At 37.5% G+C, this 27535-nt stretch overlaps 4 protein-coding genes, 1 long non-coding RNA gene and 1 pseudogene across 5 annotated transcripts; 1 reads left to right on the top strand and 5 right to left on the bottom strand.

Moving 5' to 3' along the window:
- Positions 1 to 4901: 4901 nt before the first annotated feature.
- Positions 4902 to 8384, bottom strand: LOC112179585. The gene is made up of 4 exons (XM_024318048.2): positions 8052 to 8384; positions 6865 to 7180; positions 5821 to 5980; positions 4902 to 5596 (listed from the first exon to the last, which is right to left on the bottom strand). Exons 1-4 carry the CDS (start codon positions 8229 to 8231, stop codon positions 5125 to 5127), a joined length of 1128 nt encoding a protein of 375 aa, XP_024173816.1. The 5' UTR covers positions 8232 to 8384; the 3' UTR covers positions 4902 to 5124.
- A 327-nt stretch (positions 8385 to 8711) lies between these two features.
- LOC112179584 (pentatricopeptide repeat-containing protein At1g74630) lies at positions 8712 to 10920 on the bottom strand. The gene has a single exon (XM_024318047.2). The coding sequence runs from the start codon at positions 10678 to 10680 to the stop codon at positions 8746 to 8748; it is 1935 nt and encodes a 644-aa protein (XP_024173815.1). The 5' UTR covers positions 10681 to 10920; the 3' UTR covers positions 8712 to 8745.
- Positions 10921 to 13282: 2362 nt separating this feature from the next.
- LOC112179089 (60S ribosomal protein L34) lies at positions 13283 to 15952 on the top strand. The gene is made up of 4 exons (XM_024317411.2): positions 13283 to 13429; positions 14791 to 14870; positions 15503 to 15612; positions 15732 to 15952. The coding sequence occupies exons 1-4, from the start codon at positions 13351 to 13353 to the stop codon at positions 15823 to 15825; spliced, it is 363 nt and encodes a 120-aa protein (XP_024173179.1). The 5' UTR covers positions 13283 to 13350; the 3' UTR covers positions 15826 to 15952.
- A 116-nt stretch (positions 15953 to 16068) lies between these two features.
- Positions 16069 to 17198, bottom strand: LOC112179088 (glutathione S-transferase U10). Its single transcript, XM_024317410.2, has 2 exons — positions 16805 to 17198; positions 16069 to 16734 (listed from the first exon to the last, which is right to left on the bottom strand). The coding sequence occupies exons 1-2, from the start codon at positions 17123 to 17125 to the stop codon at positions 16354 to 16356; spliced, it is 702 nt and encodes a 233-aa protein (XP_024173178.1). The 5' UTR covers positions 17126 to 17198; the 3' UTR covers positions 16069 to 16353.
- Positions 17199 to 18432: 1234 nt separating this feature from the next.
- LOC112179090 lies at positions 18433 to 20466 on the bottom strand. Its single transcript, XR_002927635.2, has 4 exons — positions 20097 to 20466; positions 19787 to 19860; positions 19511 to 19633; positions 18433 to 18640 (listed from the first exon to the last, which is right to left on the bottom strand). It is a non-coding gene; the product is annotated as an uncharacterized LOC112179090 (long non-coding RNA).
- Positions 20467 to 25970: 5504 nt separating this feature from the next.
- Positions 25971 to 26826, bottom strand: LOC112176370 (annotated as a pseudogene).
- Between the last annotated feature and the right edge of the window lie 709 nt (positions 26827 to 27535).

Raw genomic sequence — 27535 nt, 5'->3', positions numbered from 1 at the left:
AATAGGGAAAATTTCACAAATGGTCACTCAACTATGACTCATTCGACACTTTAGTCACTGAAGTTTCAAATATATCAGTTTGGTCACTCAACTATTACATTGTCAATCACTTAAGTCACTTTGTTATTTTTTTTCATTGAAAAAAAATAATAAAAAATACTCTTGTAGTGACTTAAGTGATTGACAGTGTAATAGTTGAGTGACCAAAATGATATATTTGAAACTTCAGTGACTAAAGTATCAAATGAGTCATAGTTAAGTGATCATTTGTGGAATTCTCTTAAATAAATAATGCATTAAAATCATAATATGTGTGTGATCATGTAATTGATAATCCTTTTAGTTCTGGAAAACTAGTGTGAACTCACTCGGCCACTTTGGGTACTTACCAAGTATAGTTGTATACCACAAATTTAACAAACTAAAATCCTTATGAAAATACTTGTAATGAGTATGAGAAGAAAGAAAATATCACAATTCGTGAATTTTTATGTGTATATTATGTACAGTGGATACACCGACTAAGCCAGAACACACAGGGGGGTCTACCCTTGGAAAGTAAGTAAGTGTCTTTTCCTTCAATAATTAGATTGATGTTGACTTCATTTCCATCCTGGCTCTGAGGGTTTTGTCCACTATTTGGTCTCCTTTTCAGAAAGTCGCTAGGGCATACCTGAATAATGTTTCTCGTAATAGATTAGGTTTTATATTCAAGTCCCCTCTTTCGAAAATGAAAAAGAACACCTAACCTAATGGATATATAATTTGTTTTCAATGTAGAGATTAAACTGCAATAAACTCGTGGGAGGACTTGGTCTACTCCCCATATATCCTGGAGATAGTTCAATAGTAATGTCAAGCCTCTATCTTTATACTAAAATATAGCAAATACGGGTACAAGGCACTAAAGGTGTGTCATAGCTAGCTATTAGTAAATTATTATGTTAATTTCTTGATAAAGTGGTGACATGCGCATCCATTGAAGGTGAATTTTTAGCCTTGGTTATGTAAATGGTGTATTTCTTGCGTGATTGAAGACCTAAAATTAGTTTGAGTGGACAACACTATATGAAGAAATTGATGGATTAGTGAATGAGACGCAAACGATCAGATTGGAGTATACAATGAGACATGTGGTCAAATTAGAAGTTTCGAGAGACAAAAGAATTTAGATTTAAAGTTAAAAAAAAAAGTAAAATAATTTTAGCACCAAAAATAATTATTATCATCAACATCAGTCGAAACTTATTGACTTTACAAATAAAACAATGACCTAAATAAAACAAAACTAAGTTGACCTTAATAATTGCTCAACCCAATCTAAGCATAATTCTCAACCAATGCCCATAGCTTAAAACAAACAAAACTATAAAACAACCTAAACCATCTCTATTTTAACAATCAGAGCCGGCACACGTACCCTACAAGTTATTGCAGCCTAACCCATAAAAGATTGCGCAATAACGTACAGCCGAATCTACAGGACTCATATGGATCCAATTGCACCTCATATGAATTGCCCAACAAACTTTATCCAACCAGACTTAAAGAGTCAAGGATGGTGGCCAAAAATTCATCTGTCGAGGAATTTGAACAGAGAATTCCATTTAATACCAGGAAGAGAAAAGTAAAAAATAAATAAAGAAGCAGAAGAAACACATGTCACAATCTCACACGTGTACTTTAGCATTGGGCCTTTGGTACGTACAGCTTGGAGCCGCTGTCCAAAAGGCCAAATTTAAAATCTCGTTATTAAAGGTTGGGCCCTGCTAAACTCTCGTGGGGTCATATTCCAAGGACTTACGTGTCGGAAATGTAGATTAACAGAAAAATAATGGCCCCAGTAGAAGATTGACCAGGTCAAACAAAACTTGAAAAATAGTGAATTTGCGAGATGAAAAGAAAAAGGCAGAGGAAAGAGGTAACTGTGGGGACGACGTCGTTTTCTAATATTTCAACCCTACCCACGTGAAGTCGTGACGCATAGCTACTTGCCCCAGCTCCCGACAAATGATTGAATGTTAGTAGAGACCGGACTACTGGAGCTTAGTTATATTACAGTGACCTGCCTCATCTATTATTAATGCTGTATTTCTTAGTTAAATCGTCATAATAGGAGAATTTTGTATGAAACTGAGTGTGAAAAATAGAAAATTTGAGAGATACTAGGTATCGATTGAAAATTGTATAGTTGTATATTGGTATTAGATGTAGAATAATGGGCTAAAAATGTACTAAAATAAAATATCGAAAGCATGTTATATTTTAAATTGACACTTGTAAAAGACGAGAAATTGAACATCAAGGATATCGTCAATATTTCATTACACGCCTAAGCTTTTTTTTAATAAATGTGGATTTCATTGAACGCATGTCAGGATGACCATTACATACTCTTCCACTGTCTTCTATAAGATATGTCTAGTTGTGGTGAGAACCACTGTGGTACATATGGATATCATTAAGTGAAGTATATCATAGTTTGGCTACTTGAATTTTACATGGCAATAAGTTAGAATTCATAGATTAGAATAACTTTGGCATATATCTGAGATCAATAAGGCTTGCGTACAAGAATTTTTAGCATAAAATCTAGACTATAATCGAACTAATCATTCACTTATTAAAGTGAGTCTCTTCCTAAACTTGTTCTCGGTTGTTGGGTTTTGATTTAGCCCCCCAACTTTTTTGTATTTGTCAACTGTTCTTCTATTAATAAAATAGGGGGATGGGGGGTCGGTTTGCAGAGTGTGGTTGACTCTTTTCCTTCGGAATTGAGGGTAAAATTTGTTTCCTACATTATGTACCTCTGACAAACAAATATCGTCTAACCCCTTATTAAAAAAAAAGTGATCGAGCCTATAACTATAAAACATAGCATATATTACCGTACAATTGAAGAACAGCTTTCAATTACTTTAGTTGCTAACTGCTGTCAGCAGAATGCGCACGTAGCTACAAAACTACTTTGATTACCTAGAAACATGTTTGACATTAGAAGTGATTGCTAGTCGATGTTGTTTCTTAAGTGATTACAACGTACGTAGTATATATGTAACCAATCATCTAAACTGATTTAGACAGAAGTAGTTATCATTCAAGATATGCTGGTAGCATTTCAGACCAGCACTGACCTCCTACTACCGCTTTCTCAAAATTTAGCTCAAATCGTCAAGTAATTAGCTGATCTTCTCCATACTATTGTTAAAGATATCTCTATAAAAAATTTAACTAGGTCAGAAATCATTTGGCTAATGAAATATCTTGCGTCGGACTAGTACAGATGCTAACAAAGCTAAAAACCTAGTAGCTTCCTTGGCTTGAAGGAAGAGGTGTCCGGATAGTTGGGTTCAACAGCCTCCTTCCTTCCTATTCCATATTTTGTTGTATGATGGAATCCCTCCTCCTCCGTCTGAGGAGCTGATTCCTTGCTTCTGTTGTTTCTTGTTTCGCGAAAAAAAAGAAAAGTATATACGAACATTGGATACCTTTCTGCCTCATTATCACAAAAATTCTAGAAATTAGAGAATATGAACCACATTGCTATGGAAAAGGTATTTGAACTATACAGAAATCCTATGGGTTAGGTACGACTTCTGGACAGCATATACGAAACCCCACGATAATGAAGGGGGTCGATTCACATTAGTAGTCTATTTTGCTTAGGGCCGAGGGTCTTTTCTCACATAAATGCATTAACAAATTGGGCTAGCTACAGTTCTTACTGATTTGATGTGATGGGATACGCACATAAATACAGAAATCATAGTACACGGTATCACGTACATCCTGCAAAAAAAATAGTACATGGCATCACAGTATTCTGGCAGGCTAGGTCTGGACAAGCTAGCTCCACGTAATGTATCATTACTTCAATTATGGTATTCGTACTTGGTTTCATGGCGTTTCATGGCCTTTTGGAAACACATGGGGACGTGTGAGTTGTGATGGGGACATTTTATAGTAAAATGGCCCTGCAACAAAAACACCAAACACCGAACTCAGCTGTGTAATGCCATTAAGAGAGTTCTGAGGGCCAGAGTATTCAGACGCTAGAGACAAGTAAGCCGTTCGATTAGTTCAATGTATGGGGCGGCGAGTTTCCGTTTTTTTAACTTGTTTATTACGACATTATGAAATATGAATAGTAAATGTAAAATGGATAACATGTAAGAGAAGATGCAATATTTGGTTCCGTTGGCGCTTGGTAGAGACCAGAGAGGTAGGAGTAGTTGGTGACAAACACACACTGACTGTGCTTCAGAATCTTTGCTCCTACTAACTAAATTTCTGATCTTTGTCTTTTAACTTTTGTTCAATTAGTGACAAACGATAATGTTTTTTTTTATTTTTATTTTTTTTATAAGATTTTGTCGTTTTGTTGTATCTGATTGTTGAATTGAAATTTTAACATGTTTCACACTTCAATATTGTACTCCGATTATTTTTGCTCCAATTAATGAATCAAAGACCCAACAAATTGTCAAGCAACAAAATTGTTCTCCAAAATTTCATGTATACAATTTTCTTCATTTTCTTCAATTTCTTCATTATGTCAATTTGATCATGGAAATCTTTTCCTTGAAATTCCATTATACAAGGCTATGATTAGTAAGACCACACTTTAATTTTACACCGGGCCTCCGGATTCTTAGACCGGCCCAACTCCAGAGCACTATAGAATTGGATTCAAAAGATGTTGCTTGCACTTGCAGTCTTGGGGATTTACAAAGTTTTGTCCTTCCAAATAATGGGGAAGCTCGGATGCATATGAAACAAATCCTTTAAACTGAGACGAGATTTCTCTTTACACTAGAAGGGATCGAACAAGCCCTATCGGAATCCCATTTCTTTATAATGTCTCCCGAGTTAGGCTAGCTCATGTATGCTAAAAACACAAATGAGGATTCTGGACATGCAAGACCAGAGAAAAGCGTGTATAAATTTGAACAACACTGTCAGAGTATCAGCAAAAGGATAGGAAAAAAACGCTTGTGCAGATGCACATTTGTATACAATTCTAGGAGCATAAACCATAGTGTCATATGATCTGTAGTACCGCAACTTTTCTGATCACAAAACTGTTGTATAAGGAAACCCATATATCTAGCAACTAAACAAACTCTAATCTTTGGATTCAAAGTTTTCTTGCAAGAACTGGTAAAGCTCCTCAGCAACCATAGCTGGATACTCCTCTTGCGGAAGAAGAGCGCCTGGTACCTCAGCAAACTTACTAACTCCCTTGGCTTCCCTGAGAGCCTCCATCTCTGCTTTTGACCTCTTTGGAGATCCTTTAGTGGACACCACAACTACCGGTATCTTTTTGTTTGCCATATCAGCAAAGAGTTCAAGAAATTCCTCTCGGGATTGTACAGCATCAAGAAGACCGGTCAAGAAAGCAGCAGGCGCGTAGCGAGCACCTTTCCTTTTGGTTAGGGCATATCTACTTTCAATAATTCCAGGAGTCACATTGTCAGGATTTGAATAGACGTGGGATTTGTATTGAGATTCAATTGATTTCTCATTGCTGACAAGCATGTTATACATCATCCAGCCTAAAGCAGGGGCTCTTAAGGTGCCTCTAAGCAGTCCATACCTATTGGTTGTGAACAAAATGGAGAGATCAATCAGTTTCACGTAATAGATAAAAGCAAAGGAATGAATTATTGTGTACGAGTCTACAAATAGGAAAATGAATTATATGGATTAATTGATCTTTCTCTGCGATCCTGCAGAATAATTATCTTCAATTTGGGTTCCCAATTACCAATCAATGACTAAAAGTTTTCCATCAGTATTTTGAGGTTTTTATTTAGATACCTTGTTTCCATGCTAGAATCTCGACCAAACACAATAGGAAGGGGACCTGCCCAGGTGGGTGCAATAGCAGCTATAGCTTTCGGTTTTACTGCACCCCGCTTTGCAGCACGGATAGTTAAAGTGGCAGCATGTCCTCCTCCAAATACCACAAGATCATTTTCTGGTTGATAGCACAAGTGTCGAATGTAAGTTTTCAATGTATTGATATCTGCAAGGACACACACACACACACACACACATATATATATACGCAGCTAGCTGCTGCAGTTACAATGCTGTGATTAAATCCTATATACAGTTATGATCTAAACTGATACATAAGAATCATAACAGCCTATGTAGTTAATGCAGGAGAATCAGATGGCTGAAGTTTAGGAGAAGATGTAGTTGTTCTAACAACAAGTATTAGCAACTGAACTTCAAGATAAAAAAATAAAGGGAGAATAGTCACTTTGGTCACTCAACTATGACTCATTCGACACTTTGGTCACTCAAGTTTCAAATATATTACTTTGGTCACTTAAGTATTACACTGTCATTCACAAAAGTCACTTTGTTGTGAGAAAAAATGCCCCTTGGGTGACTTTTGTGAATGACAGTGTAATACTTGAGTGACAAAAGTGATATATTTGAAACTTGAGTAACCAAAGTGTCGAATGAGTCATAGTTGAGTGACCATTTGTGGAATTCTCCCAAAAATAAAAGACTTGTATTTAAAAAATTCCAGACAGAAGCAATAGCATGGCTTCATCATAAGAAAGAAAGAAACTCCATAAAGGAAGTAAACAAAGATCCTGTGAATTTATTTTTTCATATATTTTTTCCACCACTAGAAGGGGGAGGGAAGCATGAAGACAGTTTGAATTTTCTAGCAATTATATTTAGTTAAGAAGCTCGAGTACAACATATGCATGCTCAAAGAACCGTGCTACTATACTTCTTGCTAAAAAGATATAGAAGATAGAATGCAATGCAGATTAAATGATACTATGATAGTCGTATAATAATTGACCATTGACCAAAAGAGAGTAGTTACTCATTAACCTGAGCCACTTAGAGGACCATCAACTGAATTAATGAAGTCGACCAGAAATTTCTCCATCACATCAGCAGTGTAGTCCATCTTTGGCCTATCAGAGTACCCTAGACCAGGCCAATCTACGATAGTAGCTCGCCAATTAACATTACCAACTTGCTGAACAATATTACTTGCCACTGCTCTCCATTCTTCAACTGTGCTAACATCAGAAATCGTTGGTATCATAAGGATATTCTTACAAGGACCCTTTCTCTCCTTTTCATACTCCTCATAGTATATGTTAATAGAATTATCCTTGAATTTCCATTGCCAACTATTGGTCTGCAATAAACTACCATCATTCATTTGTGAGGCAAAGTAACAAACACGTAGTACTAAACCCTCAAATTTATATAGCATCTCTTTACACACCGATCCCCTATGCCCATGCACTTGGTAATTACAGTTTCCAAATTTTCTTTTGGTAAATGCGCCATCGATATCAATTAGGATGGAAGTTTTCCATCTAGGTTTTCACATAATTTAATATAATATGTAACTTGTGTATGTTTTGTTTTTTTTTAAGTAATGGTAATTCCATTGATAATAGCGCATGCCAAGAACAAGCTGACATGCATAACAATGGCCACCAGCTGACACATAACAATGGCCAGAACAAAGATTCGTGGAGGAGCCACAGTGGTACATAGGATAGACCAACTATATTTGAACTAATCGCTCACTTAAAAGTGAGCCTATAAGCTATGAAAAAACATAGCGAACAGACAAGCAAACTACACTCATTAGGTTCCTAATACAAGAAACTTATTGTAATTAGACAAAAAGCTAATAACATAGGTTTGGGCCAAAAGCCTAAACCCTAGCCCAAATTAGAAGCTATTAGAAGCTAATAACATATGTAACTTGTGTATGTTATGTCTCATCTTGCTATGCATATATATCTACGTTTTTGCATATCATCTTATTGCTTAGTCTTGACAATTCCGCCTAAATCACTGACAATTTCATTAAATGTTCTCAAATTTCTAACATATCATTATTCAACTTATGTAGGGGTATTGAATCCACAATCAAAACCTAACCTTTAAAATCCATATGCAGAACGAATAACAATTACATGAATAAACTGAAATGAAAACAAGAAAGGATTTTCAGAATTCTAAGTAAGAAAAGGAACAATTGGGTCTCTGACCTTTGATGGAGCTGAAGCTTTATCGTCCACAGAGAGCTTGGAGTAGTCCAAAGTGGTTGAAGCCCTAACCGTTAGGGTTCTGTGGAAGCAAGAAGTCTGAGGGAAATTGGGTTTATGGGTTCTGCAGGAAAGAATAAGGGAAGGTCGTGAACATGTATGGAATGCAGCAGAGAACGCCATGGATATGGTGCAGAAATGGAGAAAGAAAATAGTATCAGGGACTTTGTGAGCTTGGAGTTGTGGAGGAAGATGCTGACCACTGGTTTTTACTGAGATTTTTCTGCTGGTATTCTGAGAACCAGATGAGATATGTGTCCATAATAGTTCCAGCAATATCAGTCAGCTCAGAAGCTCATAGTTTGTTGACTTTTCCATATCATGTCTTTAGCCTATGAGAATTTTGGACTTGGTAAAACCGGTAAATTGGCAACGGTAAAAAGTAAAAGCAAGTAACTTGAAGTTTGTATGTTTCTGATTTAGAAGTAAGTTTTCAGATTTCCTCATTCCCTCCGGAGGTTCAACGGCTTCCTTCGAAGATTTTTCATTTTTGGATGAATGACATAAGCCAAGGCCAAATTGTTGGTATTCTTTCTTCTCTTGGTTTTGAGGACCAGTATATTCCTGCTATGACTTTTGTGCTCTCTTAACTTCCAGATCGAAGCAATACTAATTTGAGTAATTTGTTAGTCCCCAGTCACCAGTAATCGTTGCATGAACAACAGCCATCTTTGAAGGAGTGAAAGCGGCTTCTATCCCTCACCACTATCTCTGATCTATAGACCTTAGAAATCAGCTTCATCACTGTATGACAGTCTCTACAAACCCGCAAATTCTTCACTATCCTTATCATCCTTCCCTCGGGCAATCTTGCCAACCCAAAAGCTACTGCAAGTTTCTCACCGTGCATGAACACTGAATCTTCTTTGTCCTCCACTTCTATGTCATGCAGAACACTCCCAACCTCCGGCAAATAACCTCCACCAACACGAAGCTTCAGCATTATCTCCCTTAACTTCTCATAAGCCTCTTCTGTGATCTTGTTTGATTTATCGCCCGCCACAAAGCGATACATGACCTTGCCAACTTCAATCACGCTCCAACCTGGAGTTTTCTTAATCTTCTGGTCAGCCATTGATCTTCTTACAGCAGCAACGTCTTTCCACTTCCCTGCAGCAGCATACACATTTGACAAGAGAACATGGTCGCCTGCATTGTCAGGGTCAAGTTTGGAAAGCATTTCCTTCACTTGTTCTGCCAACTCTACATTACCATGAATGCTACAAGCCCCAAGAAGAGTTCGCCAAACAATAGCATTAGGAGATATTGGCAACTGACATACAAAATCATAGGCTTTCTGCAGTTTTCCAGCTCGACCGTACAGGTCTACCATACAACCGTAATGGTCAATAGCTGGTTCTATACCATACAAATCTCTCATCTTAGAGAAATATTCACATCCTTCGTTAACCAACCCAGCATGACTACAAGCATACAAAACAGAAATGAATGCGATCCCATCAGGCCTAACTCCAGACGCTTCCATCCTGCAGAAAAATTGTATTGCTTCTTTGCCATAACCATGCATTGCAAGTGCTGCTATCATCGAAGTCCAAGAAACAACACTCTTTCTCTCCGGCATTCTTTCAAAGACCAACCGAGCCATCTCCACATTTCCAGACTTAGAGTACATATCCAGGAGTGCATTATTGACTGAAATCATCGAAAGGAATCCAGCCTTCTCCACCAAACCATGCAAAATTCTACCAAACTCAACCGCTCCAGCCTGCGCACACGCAGACAGCACCCCACTCAAGCTAGCCTCATTTGGCCTAACACCCTTCCGCTGTAGCTCCCCGAAAAACCCAAATGCCTCATCAAAACAACCGCTCTGCGCAAACCCAACAATCATAGTACTCCAAGACACATCATCCTTCACTGGCATCCTCCAAAACGCTTCCTTCGCCAGCTCAAGCTCATCCGCCTTCACGTATCCCGCAACCACAATATTCCACGAGGTCAAATCTTTCCAAGGCATTGATCCAAACACTTCCTCCGCACCCTCCACATCCCCACACTTAAAACACGCCGTAAGCACCGCGTTCCAAGCGACCACATTTGGTTCAGGCATTTCATCGAACACCTTCCGTGCAAGACCAATACACCCACATTCACCATACATACTAACCAGAGTTGTCCCAACGAAAACATGAGTATGTAACCCATGCAACAAACCCTGACAATGCAGTTGCATCCCTTCCCTCAGCGACCCGCAATTCGCCGCCGCCTTGAGCGTGAAAGCGAAAGAGAAGCTATCGATCGGTCTTACATATTTCCGACGCATGTCATGGAACAGGAGAAGTGCATTGTGTGGGTTATCGGAGTCGGCGAGTCCGCGGATAAGGGTGTTGTACATGAACGTATCTGGGTATGGAAAATGAAGAAAGAGGCGGCGAGCGTAGTCGAGTGCGTCGGAGGAGATTGTGACGGCGCAGTGGAGGAGGAGCTTGCCGAAGACCAAGGGGTCGGTGTCGAGCCCGGTCTTGTGCACAAAGGCGTGGACTTGCTTCATGGTTTTCAGGGTCTTGCATTTGTTTAACAAAGAAGAGCAAAGGTGTGAACAGGTGTTCATTCTCGGCTCTGCAACTCCATTAGTTCAAAAGCCCAAAGCTTTCGCGCCGTTTCTTTTACAGGAGAAAGGCTTCGACACCGAAAACCGAAAGAAAAGAACCGGGCCGATTGCGTACAGAACCAAAAAGTTAAACCGGACCGCGATGTAAAACCGAAACCAAACCGGCACCGATCGAACTGTAATAGATCGAAACCGAACTGACGAAACCAAAACCAAAACCAAATTGAATCCACCCCTCAAAGTCGAACCGAAGAAACCGAACCATAATATTGCAATTCTCTTGTATATTAATTTCACCATAAACATCAATTTTTATTGCAACTCTCTTGTTTCATTTAATTATTTATTTAGTTTGAATAGAAGTTGATTGCATTAGTAATCAAGTCACGAAAACAGGCTAGAGTCTAACACGCAAGCCTAATTAAGTAAGAATAGCCTCGCTTTCTAAAGAATAATCATTCATTTAGTCTAATTTGCAGACACGCAATTGTGGTACAAATCATAACTAGAAACATCGTAGAAAAGTTTATAGAAATTACTCATACTTTAATAGGCTTGAGTTCAGAATGTCTATGTCTTTGAAACCCTAAGCAAGTACTTTTTCCTTCCCCTTAGGGTCGGAACCAGCACTTGCCTTAGGCTTTTCAGCAGCCAACAACCTCGGCAACATGTTGGTCTTCACGCTGTTCTTGGAAATCTGCTGGCTCGAAGTGAACCCAGGCCTAACAGCCCAAGCCCAAGCCCAAACCTAAGCTAAGTGAAGCGAAGCCCCTTCATGCTGCCTAGCCATCACCGCCACCGTCGTCGTCGACAGCAGGGTCTCCAGCAGTCGGCCTTTCCACCAAACCATCTCATTGTCAATCAGCGACCCACAAAAAAACTAGACGAATCTGATTGGGAAAATGGCCGAGTTGCTTGTTGCTCTTCGACCACAATGCTAGCTCAACGCTGCAAGTTTTCTAACGTCCAAATGAAGCGCTGATCCAATCGGATCTGGCCTCCCACCTACCTCATGACCTTGACAGAAGACGCACCTGCACCCCGACATTAAGCGCCTCTTGGCCCAATAGCTCGAATTTGGCTCCCCTACTGCGCGGACAACCTCTATCTGCAAATGAGAAGTCACACTGCTGGTCTGCTACTAGACCGACAGAATTCCGCCGCCGCTCTCTTTTCTTAACCCTAGGGTTGCTGAGGATTTGATACAAAATTCTATTGATAATAATTGTTCTTGTTTCATATTTTCACTATATGTAATAATGTATAATATGATTTTTGGGAGTTGCTTGAATATTACGTTACGTAAAAATGGAAACCTGATATTTTTTTTTTATGATTTTTAAATTTTGAAAAATCGTATATAAAATTCGTGTCGAGATTTTTGAGTTTTGTTAGTTATAAGATTGTTTTAAAATCATGATTTAGGGTGGAAAAATTTTGGTGTAAAAATATGAATAAGCGACTTTGGCAAAAAATTGTGCCCAATAGTCTTGTTATGGGTGGAAAATCAGAGTCTTTGACAATTTTTTCTTTCTCTTTGTATAAAGTTTTGGTGTTAATTCGCTCAAGTTTGTAAAAGCAAAAGACATTTTTAGTGTGTTTAGTTTGACTTTCTCCACACCCTTCACATCCTCACATCTATTAATGAATATCTAAACATCTGACGGTTAATTTGTCGAGATGTGATTGAAAAATAAGTCTCACAACAGTTGATTAGAAAGTTCTTATGAAATCTTCATTTTAATGATCCTCATTAGAGCCTCACTCTGTAAAACTTATCAAACTTAAAAATACAAAAACAGAACCGAGTTGAAGAGACAAAACTGAAATTTGATGGAAATAAGAAACACAAATATTGAAAAAGACATATTTTAGTGTGTTTAATCTCACTTTCTCCGCACTCTTCGCATCCTCACATCTATTAGAGTGTGTTTGGATGAGAGAAAAAATGATGGAATTTAATTGGAAGTGAGGATTTCATAATTCCTAAAAATCAATTCCCTCATTTGACATTATCAGATTGGAAATTTTAAATTTCTCTGTGGAAAAAAAATGAAAAAATTCGTTATTTAAATTCCTTACTTCAATTTCCACCAAAATAGGTGTCATTTACGAATTCCTTTGCAATATTCAATTTTTATTTCCAAAAAAAGACTTTTTTCTATTTTATATTTTTATTTATTTTAAACTTTATTAATTTATTACACATTTCAAATCATAAATAGATGCAACCAAACAATAGAAATTGCAATTAATGGAATTTTAGATTGATAGAGTTAAAGATTCCATTATTTATAAATTCTTACAAATTTTATAATTTTTTCATCTAAACGCACCGTTAATGAATTTACTAACATGCCGAGCATAATGACTGATATGCTATTTTTATGAGTGGCCGGCTACATGCGTTCAAGCCATCTTAAGGTTCTGTTTTAAATTAAATTCGGTTCGGTTCGAAATCACATCGATTTACACAACCTATCCCAACCTATTGATTTAGTAAAGAACACGTGGTTTAATCTGGCCCGTTTAAGAAAATCACGTGACAGCCGTTGGATCCTAGGGCAACTGAGCCTCCTCTACTACCATCTAGGGTATTTATCTTTCTCACTCTACCGCCCTAACAAGTAGTAGCAGAGAGAGAGAGAGAGAGAAAGGGTGAGGTCAAAAATGGTGCAGAGGCTTACATACCGTTCGCGCCATAGCTATGCTACCAAGTCCAATCAGCACCGGATCGTCAAAACCCCCGGTACTTTTTTGCTTCCAATTTCATTTATAGAACTAAAGCCTGTGTCTTGGTTGCTGTAAATTTGTGATCACAAGTAAAATTTTTGCATCTTTTGTAATAAAAATCCAATCTTTCATGGGCATAGGCTAGTCTAGTTTGGATTAGGGCTTAGTTGTATGATAATTTGGTTAAAGTGTGCGTGTTCTGTGTTGTGTGCTTTGAAGTTCTGGATTTGTAATATTGGGAAAAATATGATGAGAGAAATTAGAGACGTTTGAATCTTTTATTTCTGGAAGTGGTTTGGTTAAAATGTGATTGGTTTAAAAAATTTACAGCTTTTAATCAGTTTTTGACTGGCTACGTGCAATTGCATCTATCCATCATTGTTCGATACTATTTAATAGATTTGATGTTTCTAGCTGGAATGATAATATTCTTGAAGATACTGTTGAACCTAATGTGATTGGGTTAAAAAATTTATCCACCATGGTTAGATTCTATTTATTAGATTTGATATTTCTAGTTGGAATGATAATGTTCTTGAAGTCGATGTTGAAACTACCAAAGTTTACAGCTTTTTATCAGTTTTTAACTTGCGATGTGCAATTGCTTCTATCCATCGTTCTTAGATTCTGTTTATTAGATTTGATGTTTCTGATTGGAATGACAATGTTCTTGAAGATAATGTTGAACCTAATGTGATTGGTTTATAAAATTTACAGCTTTTAATCGGTTCTTGACTTGCGATGTGCAATTGCTTCTATCGATCGTTGTTAGATTCTATTTATTAGATTTGATGTTTCTAGCTGGACTGATAATGTTCTTGAAGATAATGTTGAACCTAATGTGATTGGGTTTAAAAATTTGCAGCTTTTAATCGTTTTTGACTTGTGATGTGCGATTGCTTCTATCCACCGTGGTTAGATTCTATTTATTAGATTTGATGTTTCTAGTTGGAATGATAATGTTCTTGAAGATGATGTTGAACCTAATGTGATTGGTTTATAAAATTTACAGCTTTTAATCGGTTCTTGACTTGCGATGTGCAATTGCTTCTATCCATCGTTGTTAGATTCTATTTTATTAGATTTGATGTTTCTAGTTGGAATGATAATTTTCAGCTTTTAATCGGTTTTTGACTTGCGATGTGCAATTGCTTCTATCCATTGTTGTTAGATTCTATTTATTAGATTTGATGTTTCTAGTTGGAATGGTAATGTTCTTGAAGTTAATGTTGAACCTAATGTGTTATTTTTCCCTAGTAGAAAGTAATTTTCTTGTCAGTTAGAATGTATTCGTTCTTGTAGTTGCATTTTAATCCTGCACGGTAAATTTGTGTTCCATTGTTTTGTGCTTATTCCTTGGCTATAATTGATGTGTAGGTGGGAAGCTTGTGTATCAGACTACTAAGAAGCGAGCAAGTGGACCCAAGTGTCCTGTGACTGGAAAGAGAATCCAAGGGGTATGCCGGTTCCTTAGAGCTGACTTGTTTTCATGATTGTTTTCTTCTCATGTATGTTTATCTGTGTTGTTATTGTGGATTTCACTATTGTTTCTCTAGAAGTAGAAGTGTATATGAGATGACATTCTCAGATTCACTTATAAGGGCAAGCCGCTGTTTTCAAATTAAGCCTTTTGGTTTACTACAAATGGTTGATTGGTAAAATTTTTCTAAGCAATGGCCTATAGTTTTCATTTATAGGACCTTATATGCTACCATGCTGATATGAAGTACCATTGTCTTCTTTCCTCACTAATTATGGTCTCTTCTATGTAATTTTGATGAATCATGAATGTACCTATATATGCTTTTCTGCGTTTCCTGATTAGGTTCATGTAAATTGTGATTTAGATTGTGGTTAGGATTAGGTTAATTCTACAATAGGAGTAGTATATGCAGCACTTACTAGTCACTCTAGGGTTCATTTATTTATAGCTCTGTGACACTGGATCTTTATTCGGTGGCTGTTGTACCATTTGTGTCATACTCTAGCAATATCATGTCATGAGAAACTCTATGCAAAGTTATATTCCCTGTGTTTTGGCAGTCCCTGCCTTTCGTTACTTGTTATTCTTACTTATTGCTATCAACAGATTCCTCACTTGAGACCTGCTGAATATAAGAGGTCTAGACTATCAAGGAACAGGAGGACTGTGAATCGTGCCTATGGTGGTGTTCTGTCTGGTGGAGCTGTCAGAGAGAGGTTTGTCGTTTTAGAAATTTATGTTTTGGGGTACTTTTGTTTGGTGGAGTTACAGATGCTACCTATTTGAGTTGGTATTAATTACTGATGGTTTCCCCGGGTAATTTTTGATCTTGCAGGATAATTAGAGCCTTTTTGGTGGAAGAGCAGAAGATAGTGAAGAAGGTTTTGAAGATTCAGAAGGCCAAAGAAAGGGCAGCATCAAAGAGCTAAGATGCTATAGAGTTCCTGTTTTCATATTTATTGATCTGCATGCTAGAAATTTTGACATTTATTGAGAGGATGAAGATTGTTGGAACATTATTTGTTTTCATGAAATGCACACAAATCTTTTGAACTATTTGCCCCAAAAAGTGTTTGCTCTTTTTGTTATGTGATATATTGCTTCTGCATATTGGTTTTCTTTCTTAAGATTCTTGCCTGAATGAATAATGTGCCAAATGAAATAAATTGGAGTAAGGCGAATGAAATTGGTTTTCTGATGAATACAGATACAATATAATACAATGTCCCTTAACGCATTATTGCAATCAGAGTGATTCTGCGACCTTCACTGGTGGTGAAAGTCCAAGAAGGTTAGCACCAGTGAAGGCCCAAGAAGGTTAGCACTAGCCAGACCTTACGCTTATTTTTCTACAAAACCATGAAAAGAGCATGCTGCTAAACCAGTTAGCCACAATGACTAGCTGATCAATATTGGTAGGTGTGCAACCACTGCCACGTACCACATAATGTGACTGGTTAATGTGATTCAGTCCCTGTAGCTTGATTTGTTGGTTTAAAATGTTGAAGGAGCTCGACAAGCTTGTCATAAGGAGGCTGTATTTCTTTCATCAAGGGATGCTCATTCAGTGCTGTGATCCATGAGAACAGTAATGGATACCTCTCTGGGTCCATCAGTTTGATACCAAACACTTCTTCATGAGCTTTGTGAGGGCCGAATGTTGTAACCATCAATATGTCTAGGAGTCCCAAATTTTCGCCATTAGCGAAAGAAGCACCTCCTGGAAGATACTCCTTCATTCCTTCTTCAAACACTCGCAGTTTCTCAAACGCATCCTTGACTGCTTGTTCTTGTGCTTCTCCATGACTTGTCACTATTCGGCTCATGCTTTCAAACAACTGTATGAAAAAGACAGACAAATTATGGTAAACCTTTTGAAACCCTTTGAACAGTGCAGTAGCAACTCACCTGTTGCTGGATAAAGCTAGCCCAGAATCGAATTCTGGCTCTTTCATAAGGATCTTCAGGAAACAGCTTAGGAGCATTCTTCCAAGTTTCGTCAATGTATTCTAGGATGATGTACGACTCGGCTATAGGTTTTCCATTGTGGACGAGTACAGGAATCTTTTTGTGCACTGGATTGTATTTGAGAAGCAATTGGCTCTTGTTTCTCAAATCTTCTTCTATGTACTCATAAGGTATGCCTTTGAGTTTGAGGGCCAGTTCCACTCTCTTGGAGTAAGTACTAGCCCACATTCCGTGTAGTTTTACTTTGCTCTCCCCTTCCATCTCTCCTTCTCAAAAGAATCGCTTAGTTTTCCGGGTTCATGGAGGTAAGCCTTTATATAAATTTTACCATGTTATCTGGAAATATTTGACCTGAAACATACACCATTAGTTTACTGGTAGCTTCCTTTTTAAGCTATTAATATTTTAAGCTCATGAATATAAGAAAGATGAGGATAAGGTTTCAAATTTGACTATGTTTTTCTTGCGCACTAAGATAGTTATTGTAGTCTGGTTTCCTTTGCCACATCAGTACTCTCTTGACTTTGTGCCCCAGATGTTCATCTGCTCAGCTCATTATAAGTTTATAACATTACAATATCATGTTATAAGCCATTTCCTTTACTTGCATGACAAGTCCGGCTAAGAAAGAAAATGCTGTGGACCTTTCAGCATTTCAAGAGACCTGAGCTTTAGTCAAGAACTCAAGATTAAGAAATAGATGGTTATACAATTTTCTTGGTCATAACAATCAATTTCTATATTAGTTATGCAGTTTTCAAGTGATGCTGTGATCCAAAAAGATAAATATTAAGAATTGTACCAATTACCAAACACTGGTGATAAGCTCATTGACCAGGAAGAGCAGTTGTTATCATCTTTTCTCTTCGTCCGAGTTGCTATGTCCAACCATAGCAACTTGAACTGATATTTAAGAGGTATACATATCTGCTGGAGCAGACAAGATAAAGCCATCAAGGATTTGTTTGAGAAATTAAAGACACTTGAAGAGGAAGGCCAGGGACTCGATGACATTTCACAAATGACATGCTGTTCTTATATTGACCGCAGCAACAATTTAGGACATCGATCATTTGTAAATGTATGTATGATATTTAGGGGTGGGTTCGGTTTGATTCGATTCAGTTTTAGACCAGAACCGAGCACCAAATTAGACTTCGGTTCGGTTCGGTTTTAGATTTTTCAAACTTCAACACCAAAAACCGAACCGAACTGTTCGGTAACTCAGGTCCAGTTCGGTTTTTTTTTTTTAATAAAAATTATCTCTTTATTTTTTTTAATAAAAATTATTTAGTTTTTTTTTTAAGGCCTATTTGATGTTCCCTTTCTATTTTAGCTAGATTTTGAGGCTCATTGCTCACCAATATACTTACAAAACCTACATTGGAAACAAGAAAATTAGAAATGAAGGCCATTGGAGCCTTTTCAATATGGAAAAAATCAAGGCCATTGGAGCCATTTCGATATGGATAGGAAAAAAAAAAAAAGCTAAAAACATTATCTAGAATTATATCCTCTAAACAGCTGGAAAGTTTTGATAATTGGTTCTTGTTGCCTGCAAAGTGAGATGAAAATGCTTCAGCCCAAATACATTAGACAAAAAAGTTGATACTGACATGCTTTAAGAGCTATAAGAGTTTCGTACAAATTGCTTCTTGGAAACCCAAAACACAAATAATTAGAGAGAAACATTACCTCAGAAATTTTATGATTAGAATAGTCCAAATCTACATCATCAGAGCCAGATAGTCCTGCTTCTGCAATAGCACTCAACTTCTGCACATTCAATGTATATATAGGATTCAATTTAATTGATTTAGAAAGATAAAATAGAATACGAGAAATAATGTCATTTCCACTGCTCAAACAAATCAAAGGCTGACTGAGACTTTCTATTCATCTTTCATAGGGTATAACATCAGGTACAGAGCCCACAAAATGTCATTCAAAGCTAGTAAAACAAAACTCATTATCAATCTAATTGAGAAGACAAGTAACAAATATACAATAGCAAATACATCTAGCAAAGAAAACAATATAAAAACACAACCATACTGATATTTAGAGACAAAAAGATAAAAGAAAAAGGTTGATTCAGAAAGCATTTGCAAAAGATCAAGTACCAAGTCTATCATCCACCAGTTCCTATTCATTACTTTTTCTTTCATCATTTGAATTGTTAATGCTGCCTCACTATAGTATCAAAGAGGTCAGAAAGATCACGTAACTTCACATCGAACCTCTTTTAGATTGAACACAACACAGTTCAGTTTAAGATCAAGTTGGAATGGTGATCATGAATGGCAACTAAATGATTATAGATATATAAACCCAGTTTCTGATTATTAAACTGCTTTGCTGCTCATCAGCCCACTTTCCAGCCCTGGCAGTTCAGCTATTCCTAGATTGATTTCAAGGTCAAAAGGTCCAAGGGTGGTACTCGGGAGGGGAAGGCTCCTCGACCAAATGGGAAGAGATTTTTTGTAGAGATTTATTTTATACAATATGATAAACAATGGGAAATAGCAATTTACTTCTATGCTGTCAAATTACCAACTTAGATTAGTCTTTAGAAAATGATTTTGGATTGTTAAGTTGTCAATACTTCTTGAATTCAAAAAACAAAAATTTAAACGGAGTAATTACCCGAGGAGGACTACATATTGCCCTGTTAAGTTGTCAATATTTCTTGTCCTTCGCAGCAGCACCAGTTGAGGAAGTGTGACGACTGACGACTGCTTCCAAATATATGGAAAAAGCCCACATCACCTGATCAATCAATTCAGTTAGATCGCACAAGTAATTGAACAATTTGATCCTCAGACAATTTTGCTACTGCACAAAACTGTTAACATCAATCATAATCAACAGAGAGAGAGATCTATAGATATATACAAATATAGAGAGAAATAGAGAGAGTACTTGAGAGAACGGCTTTGGATCTGCGGATTATGAAGAAGAAGAGTGTAGACAGAGCAGCAGCAGCTCCATCTTCTCTACCATTATCAACAACCCACAAAATAATATCATCAGTTGCAAATAACCACTACATAATAATGTAAATCCATAGATCAAGAAGAAAGAGACTCAAAATTCAAAACCCACATGGTAAAGTAGGAATACAGAGCATCAGTTTACAAATCAATAGCACTAATCGATCATAAAGCCCCAAACTTTGGGCCTATGTTTAACCAAACAATAAGCAAATAAATCACAGAAAGCAAAAACGTACCAGCGCCAAGGATGTTCTTGAGGTCTCACCTTCATCTATGTTTTCACCTTCACCTTCATCGATAAGAATCAGAGAGAGAGAGAGAGAGATCTACAGATATATACAGATACAAAGAGAGACAGAGAGAGAAAGAGGCTCTGGATCTGTAGAGTATGAAGAAGCAGAAGGATGCAGTCAAAGCGGCAACGGAAACCAAAGACGAAGAGAAAACTGAGAGATCTCGAGTTCTTGGCGATCCTTCCACTCCTTGGCGATCTCGAGTTCTTGACAAACAACGAGGAAACTAAGAGGATTAATGAAGAGAAGAAAGAGACGGCGAGAGGCCAGAGAAGACAGAGAAACAGAAATGAAAGGGTGAGAGAAAAATGAGAAAAAGGGTTTCTAAAGTCTAAACGTCGTAGTTTTAACTAGTTCGGTTTGTTTCACTTCAAAGTTCAAACCTAGGGGCGGGCAGAAACCGAACCGGACGTCAAAAACCGGCCGAACCGGGCCGGAAATCCAGTTTGGGGACCGAACCGGATGAAACAGGGCTGCAAAAAAAAAAAACGGACCGGACCGGTCTGTAACGGTTCGGAACCGAGTTTGTAATTAGAACCGGCCGGTAATAACCGAACCGGACCGGATATATATTATTTATTTAAATTAATATTATTTTAATTATTTTAGTATTATGTTTATATTTTTAAATGTGCTGTCGAATTGTAATTGGTTTAGGTCCAGTACAGGTACTCCCTGCTGCACTGGATTACTGTCTCAAAATTGAAAACCCTAGCAGATTCGCAAACTCCCATCAGCCTCTCATTTTCAGTTTTTCACTCTGCACTCTTGCAGTCTTTGGCTCTTTGCTAGCCTCCTCCCGACCTCATCTCTCTCGAATCACGACGAAGACGACTGAAGCTGACTACGCCGACGACTGACGACGCCGAAGAGTGACTTTGCTAGCCTCCTCCCGACCTCATCTCTCTCGAATCACGACGAAGACGACTGAAGCTGACTACGCCGACGACGCTGACGACTGACGACGCCGAAGACTGACTTTGCTAGCCTCTTCCCGACCTCATCTCTCTCGACTCACGACGAAGACTGACGCTGACGACTGAAGCTGATGCAACCGAACAACTGAAGACTGACGCCGACTGAGCATGGAATCAATACTTGGGTAGTTGGGTTAATCTGTTCAGCTTGTTTCGATTTCGATTTCAATTTCGATTACGATTTGTTACTTGGGTTAATTTGTTCAGCTTGTTTCTATTTGTTCAGCTTGTTTGGATTTGATGGATCATACTTGGGTTAATTTCGATTTGTTACTTGGGTTAATACTTAATTTGTTCAGCTTGTTTCGATTTGATGGATCATACTTGGGTTAATCTGATGGATTTTGGATTTTGGATTTTGGATTTTGTTTTGGGTTAATCTGATGGATCATACTTGGGTTTCGATTTTGGGTTAATCTGATGGATCATACTTGGGTTTCGATTTAGTGATGGATCATACTTGTTTCATTGTTCTTAGTAGCTGGATTTTGGATTCATCAGTTTCTTACTTACTGTTTGAGAATTGTGGTTCGATTGGGAATGTTTTGATTTACAAGTGTGAAATCATTATTGAGCTGCTCTGTTGTTTATATTTGTATCTTATTTCTGTTTGTATCTGATTCTTTACTGATGCTAATGATTGTTTGAGACTTTGATGGTTGTGGTTTGGTGCTAAATTATCATGCTAATTCTGTTTTTTATTTTTCTGTCAGGGAAGTGGAGCATCTCAAACTCCCAATGCGACACCAACTGGGTCAAGCACCGGAACAACACCAACTGCTACAAGTGAAGCTGCTGCACCGCTTATGCTTCCTCCCCCACCACCTTCTGCAGCTGCTGCTCCAATTAGTGAAGCTGACTATGTGAAGAGGAAGAACCAGTCTGCAGCATGGGATCATTTTGAGAAGATGAAGAATCCGGATGGTACTCCGATGGCGAGACCAAGAGCTAAGTGCAAGTATTGCCCCACCACGTATGCTTGCGACTCAAGATCAAATGGGACGACATCCATGAGGACTCATATGCTCTACCAATGCAAGAAGTGTCCGGCATACGAACCAGCTAAGAAGCAAAAATTTCTTTCCTTTGATTGTGCTGATAGTGGTGGTAAGTTAGTTGCTAGGGGTTGGGACCCAGATGAATGTAGAAGGGCTTTAGCTAAAATGATTGTGAGGGATGAGCTGCCGTTTAGTCATGTAGAGGGGCAGGGTTTTATTGAGTTTATGAAAATTGCATCACCAAGGTTTGATCCTCCCTCTCGGAGGACAATTGGTAGAGATATCAGGGATATCTACCAATTTGAGAAGGAAAAGATTCGAGAGTTTTTAGCTAGGAACAATCTGAGGGTTTCTCTTACCACCGATACCTGGACCTCGGTCCAGAATATCAATTACCTTGTCTTGACAGCTCATTTCATAGATGAGACTTGGGTACTCCATAAGAGAATAATAAACTTCACTGTTATTCCGAATCACAAGGATGTCTTTGCTGTTCCAGCTTCAACGGTGGCTTCGGAGGCTGCTTTTAGCCTAGGAAAAAGGGTTGTTGACCCATTTAGAGCTTCCTTGACTCCGACAATGGTTGAAGGGCTGGTTTGTCTCAATGATTGGTTAAGAGGTGGTGCTTTTAATGAGTACAAAGAGCCGACGAAGACCGAGTTGGAGCTTTATGGTGAGCTTGAGAAGCTTGAATCAGGTATTTTAACATTTTTTTACTTGACACTAATTGTTAATTTGAATCAATTAATTGGTAAGTTGTTGGTTTGTGATTGTTGTTTTTGGTTTTTAACTTTTTATTAGACTCTGTTGTGACCCAAGTGTCTGACTCTGAGGGATGAAGTAGGTTGCAGCTGCTGGAAATCGGACTAATGGAACAACTTTTTGAAATAAATTCATTAAATTGTTGTGCTGCTGGAGCAAGTTCTCCGTGACCCAACTTTCTGTTTTTTTGTTCTTCCCTTCCGGTTTCATTCAAGTATGAACTGCTTTAACTTTGGTTTGTAATAACTAATAACTTTAACTTCTGTTTGGTACTTGGAACTTGATGTTGCAGCCAGTAAGTTCTTTAACTATAGTTTGTAATAACTTTAAATTTAATGTTTCGTACTTTGAAGTTTTTGTGCTGCTGGAACTTTGATTTATTGCTAGAACTTGGAAGTTGGAATTTTGATTTATGTTTGTGCTGCATGTTAGCTATTTGGTTTGTAAACAGATTGTTAGACTGTTGGAACTTTGATTTAGTTTTGGAAATTGCTTTTTGGTTATAAATGTTGAACAGCTGGAGCAGATTGTTGATATTTGAATAATTTGATAGTTGATCTGCAGGTTTAACATTAACTTAATGTTATGACTTATTTTTGTAGTTGAGAACTTGAGATGTTGATGTCATGAACAGGTTACTTGTAATGTTCATTACTTGATTTAGTGAACAGATTATGAGTGGTTTATACTTTATTTTGTTGATATTTTGATAGTAATGGTTACTCATTTTAGGACGGTTAAATTTGTCGACTTTGGTCGAAAATATGTCAAAAAGAAAAGAAAGTCAAACATAACCGAAACCGATCCGCACCGCACCGCAAAACGGTGTAACCGAAGTAAGCGGTGTAGGTTTTTAAAATGCGGTTGCGGTTTTAAATATAGCACAACCGAATGAAACGGTTTGGTTGCGGTTTTAGCCTAACATCGAACCGCCCCGAACCGCGCCCACCCCTATTCAAACCTATCAATATTAATTAAGTAAATAGTGTTTATGGTTAAATTTTCAAAAACCTTGTAATTGCCCTTGATTTATTAAGGCTCTAACAATAATTAATTTCATATATAAAGGATAAAATCATAATTTAAAAAATAAAGCAATGAACATGGGAGTTGTTCTTCCTTGAACGTGGAAGAATTTCTCTCAAACTGTTTATGAAGTTTTTTTTTTTTTTTTTTTGAGGTATTAAAAGATAAGAACAAAAATTATCAATAAAAAACAAACTCTAAATATATTCCCTCTGTGTACCGCCAAGATCTAGGGTTTGTTCGCACTAGAATCAAAGGATATGGCTCCGACAATGGGGAAGACGAGGGCTAGTTTTACCATCAAGATCAAGAAGGAGGAGTGAGTCTTCACGCTTATGAAAATTTTAATTTTGAATTGTAGTTGTCATGCAATACTGGATATTAATTTGGTGAGGTACTGTTATGCCTTACAATGTAACTTTTATCACTATTTTAGACAAAAAGAAGTTGAGGCCTCGGAGCGTAAGATTGCGGATAATAATTCATACAAGATACAATTGAGTTTACAAATTCACTAATTCATGCTTTATACTTCAATAGACAATAATCTAGACTCCATAGATCATAATCAAACTTCAAAGCTTCATTATATGAAATGGTTGGCTTTGGTTATCATTTCGAATTCGATCAACTAGGTCAAATTTAGTTACTCTTATAAACTTATATTTATATATCATACACTCCAAAAAGAAACCTCTATAAATTCAAAGAAAATAAAAAAAAACCGACCGTTGGATGCGATTATTACAATAAATTACGAGTGTGTTTAAAAATTAGGGCAATTTCACAATAGTTTTGAATCCGATCGGATTGGTCAACCATAATTACTTGTATGTTTTCTTGGTTGACCAATGACATGACGACCGCGAAACGTGCTTATTTTTTTACATCATGTTTGTAAATATTTCATCAATGGATGGGCGTTGACATAGGATAAAAATTTCAATTTTAATTACCAATACATTGGCCTATACCAATTTACCTCCTAAAGTTGTATGACTTATATATTGTATTTAAATTGTTAAGGTTCGTTCTAAAGCAACCATGAAGTGGAAAATGAATTTGGAGGAACCAACCGTTCGATGGAGAGATTGTAATGTTTTATGATGGTTGTAAAAAATCGGGCCAATTTGGTTTTCGTTTCGAATTCGATCAACTAGGTCAAACTTAGTTACTGTTATAAACCAATATTTATATATAAACACTCCAAAGAGAAATCTATATAAATTCAAAGAAAATGAAAAAACCGACTGTTGGATGCTATTATTACAATAAATTATGCGTGTGGTAAAAATTTTAGCAAATTTCACAATAGTTTCAAACCTGATCGGATTGGTCAACCGTAGTCATGATATAAAATTTCACAATATTTCGGTTCGGTTCGGTTCAAGTTCGGTTCGGTTCGGTTTTCACCCAGCTAAAACCGAAAACCGAACCGAATATAATCTGTTCGGTTCGGTTTTTTTGTTTCGGTTCGATTTTTTTTCGGTTACGTTTTGTTCAGCTTCGGTGCGGTTTTCGGTGCGGTTTTTTTCGGTTTTCGGTTTCACAAGCCCACCCCTAATATACATGTATGTATTGTAGAACAATCCACAACCTACAGACTCAGAGAAAAACCAATTTCTTGTGATCCGCGCATGCGAGAAATTTTGACTTTCATTTTAGAGGAGCAATGATTGTTGGTACAATATTTGTTGTCAACCTTTTGTTAAATTTGATCGATCAAGTTTCTTTGTTCACATTATCATTCCATTGAAAACATACGATATCTTCATTCATCTTTTCAAGAATTACATTTGCCCTGTCTTGTTACAGATACAATCATACAATGTGCCTAATGGCATTATTGCAAGCACAATCCAGCAACCTCTAGACACAGATTGGGAGCCTTGGCAAAAACCCAGAAAGGTTAGCCAAGCCAGATCCTTTCATCGTCACTTGTTTTTCTACAAGACCATGGAAAAAGCACGAAGCTGTCAATCTAGCTAGGCAACAAATATGATAAATATGTTTTAGTATTAGACAAGCTTGTATAATAAGATATAACCCTAATATGATATAACCCTAATATAACGCGAAAGGTATCAGACAAGCTGATCAATATTGGTAGGTGATCAGCTAATTTGAATCAACCCCTCTAGCGTGACTTGTTCGTCTAATAAGTAGAAGGAACTCGACAAACTTGTCATGAGGAGTCAGTAATCCCTTCATCGATGGAAGCTCCTTCAATCTTGTAATCCATGAGAACAGTAATGGATTCTTATCCGGGTCCATCAGTTTGAAGTTTCTTCATGAACTTCGTAAGCGCCAAATGTTGAACCCATCAATATGTCTAGTAGCCCCCAATTCTTCTCATTAGTGAAAGAAGCACCTCCTCCAAAATACTTCTTCATTCCTTCTTCAAACACTCCCTGCCTCTCAATCACTTCCGTGGCTGCTTTTTCTTGTGCTTCCCCATGTCTTGTCACCAGTTTGAGTATGCTCTCAAACAACTATATATGTTAACAAAAATATGCATCATTTGACAAAAATTAATTAATGTCTTAGATTATATATATTACAGTAGCATTGTCTGACCTGTTGCTGGATAAAACTACCCCAGAATCGAACTTTGGCTCTTTCGTAAGGATCTTCAGGCAGGAGCTTAGGAGCAGTCTTCCAAGTTTCTTCGATGTATTCTAGGATGATGTGTGACTCGGAGATGGGTTTTCCATTGTGGATGAGTACAGGTACCTTCTTGTGAACTGGATTGTACTCGAGGAGCAACTGGCTCTTGTTGCTCAAATCCTCTTCCATGTACTCATAAGGTATGCTTTTGAGTCTGAGGGCCAGTTCCACTCTCTTAGAGTAAGCACAGTCAAAATATGAAATGGAAAGGAAGAGATATTTGTGAGTGATGAATTTTCTCATATCAATTCAATGGTGTAAATGGGGGTATATATATACAAGCCCTACACTACTATATTACACATCTTGTTCTCTAAGTAAACTTGTTCTCCAAGTGTACTTGTCCTCTAAGTTTCATTTTTCTCAGGGCCGGCCCTGTGAGTTTGGAGGCTCAAGGAGCAAAAAAAATTCGAGGCCCCAAAATAAAGCGTCAGTGATAACAACTTCAAACCCAACCAACAATCCAACAAATTCAACAATTGAATGATTTGAATCCCTAAAGAATATCATATAGAAAGCCACAGGCATATAGCAAATTTTCAACAGAGAATGAAGGAAACAGGGATGAAATAAACACAAATAGAGAAGAAAAAAGCCAAAATTTCTTCAAAACACAAAACAAAAGGCTTCAAAGATCTTACCTTTTTGCTTTTTGGAAGATAAAATCAACTCTTCAATCCCTAAATGTGTTTGAAACTGATCCCCGTTCTTGGTCCTCACTGGTAGTCATCAGTTCTATCATATGCCTCATTTTCTTTGCGGGGCTAGGAGCACCAAAAATAGTTCTCTTCTTAGAGTATTCAGAAATGCCCACTAAATCTTCATCTAGATAAAAAACAACTAATCTATAGTTTCCTGATAGTGATCTAGCAGCACCAACGACACTGTTTTTAGAGAGAGAAGAGTAGGAGAAATTACTGAATAAAATAACTAGTTGGAAAGAAAGAGAGAG

The sequence above is a fragment of the Rosa chinensis genome, chromosome 7 (genome assembly GCF_002994745.2).
Source record: "Rosa chinensis cultivar Old Blush chromosome 7, RchiOBHm-V2, whole genome shotgun sequence".
Taxonomy (NCBI): Eukaryota; Viridiplantae; Streptophyta; class Magnoliopsida; order Rosales; family Rosaceae; genus Rosa; species Rosa chinensis.
The sequence above is the reverse complement of the archived record's forward strand: the minus strand, read 5'-3'. Positions and strand labels throughout refer to the sequence as shown.

What these genes read in the sequence shown, in the direction of transcription:
- LOC112179585 (XM_024318048.2), bottom strand. Translation starts at nt 8,231, where the DNA reads ATGGCGTTCTCTGCTGCATTCCATACATGTTCACGACCTTCCCTTATT. An exon ending in TGGTCCTCTAAGTGGCTCAG is followed by an intron (nt 5,981 to 6,864) that starts GTTAATGAGTAA and finishes GCTATCAACCAG; the next exon opens with AAAATGATCTTGTGGTATTT. An exon ending in GATTCTAGCATGGAAACAAG is followed by an intron (nt 5,597 to 5,820) that starts GTATCTAAATAA and finishes CACAACCAATAG; the next exon opens with GTATGGACTGCTTAGAGGCA.
- LOC112179584 (XM_024318047.2), bottom strand. Translation starts at nt 10,680, where the DNA reads ATGAACACCTGTTCACACCTTTGCTCTTCTTTGTTAAACAAATGCAAG.
- LOC112179089 (XM_024317411.2), top strand. Translation starts at nt 13,351, where the DNA reads ATGGTGCAGAGGCTTACATACCGTTCGCGCCATAGCTATGCTACCAAG. An exon ending in CTGGAAAGAGAATCCAAGGG is followed by an intron (nt 14,871 to 15,502) that starts GTATGCCGGTTC and finishes TGCTATCAACAG; the next exon opens with ATTCCTCACTTGAGACCTGC. An exon ending in GGTGGAGCTGTCAGAGAGAG is followed by an intron (nt 15,613 to 15,731) that starts GTTTGTCGTTTT and finishes TTGATCTTGCAG; the next exon opens with GATAATTAGAGCCTTTTTGG.
- LOC112179088 (XM_024317410.2), bottom strand. Translation starts at nt 17,125, where the DNA reads ATGGAAGGGGAGAGCAAAGTAAAACTACACGGAATGTGGGCTAGTACT. An exon ending in CTAGCTTTATCCAGCAACAG is followed by an intron (nt 16,735 to 16,804) that starts GTGAGTTGCTAC and finishes TTTTTCATACAG; the next exon opens with TTGTTTGAAAGCATGAGCCG.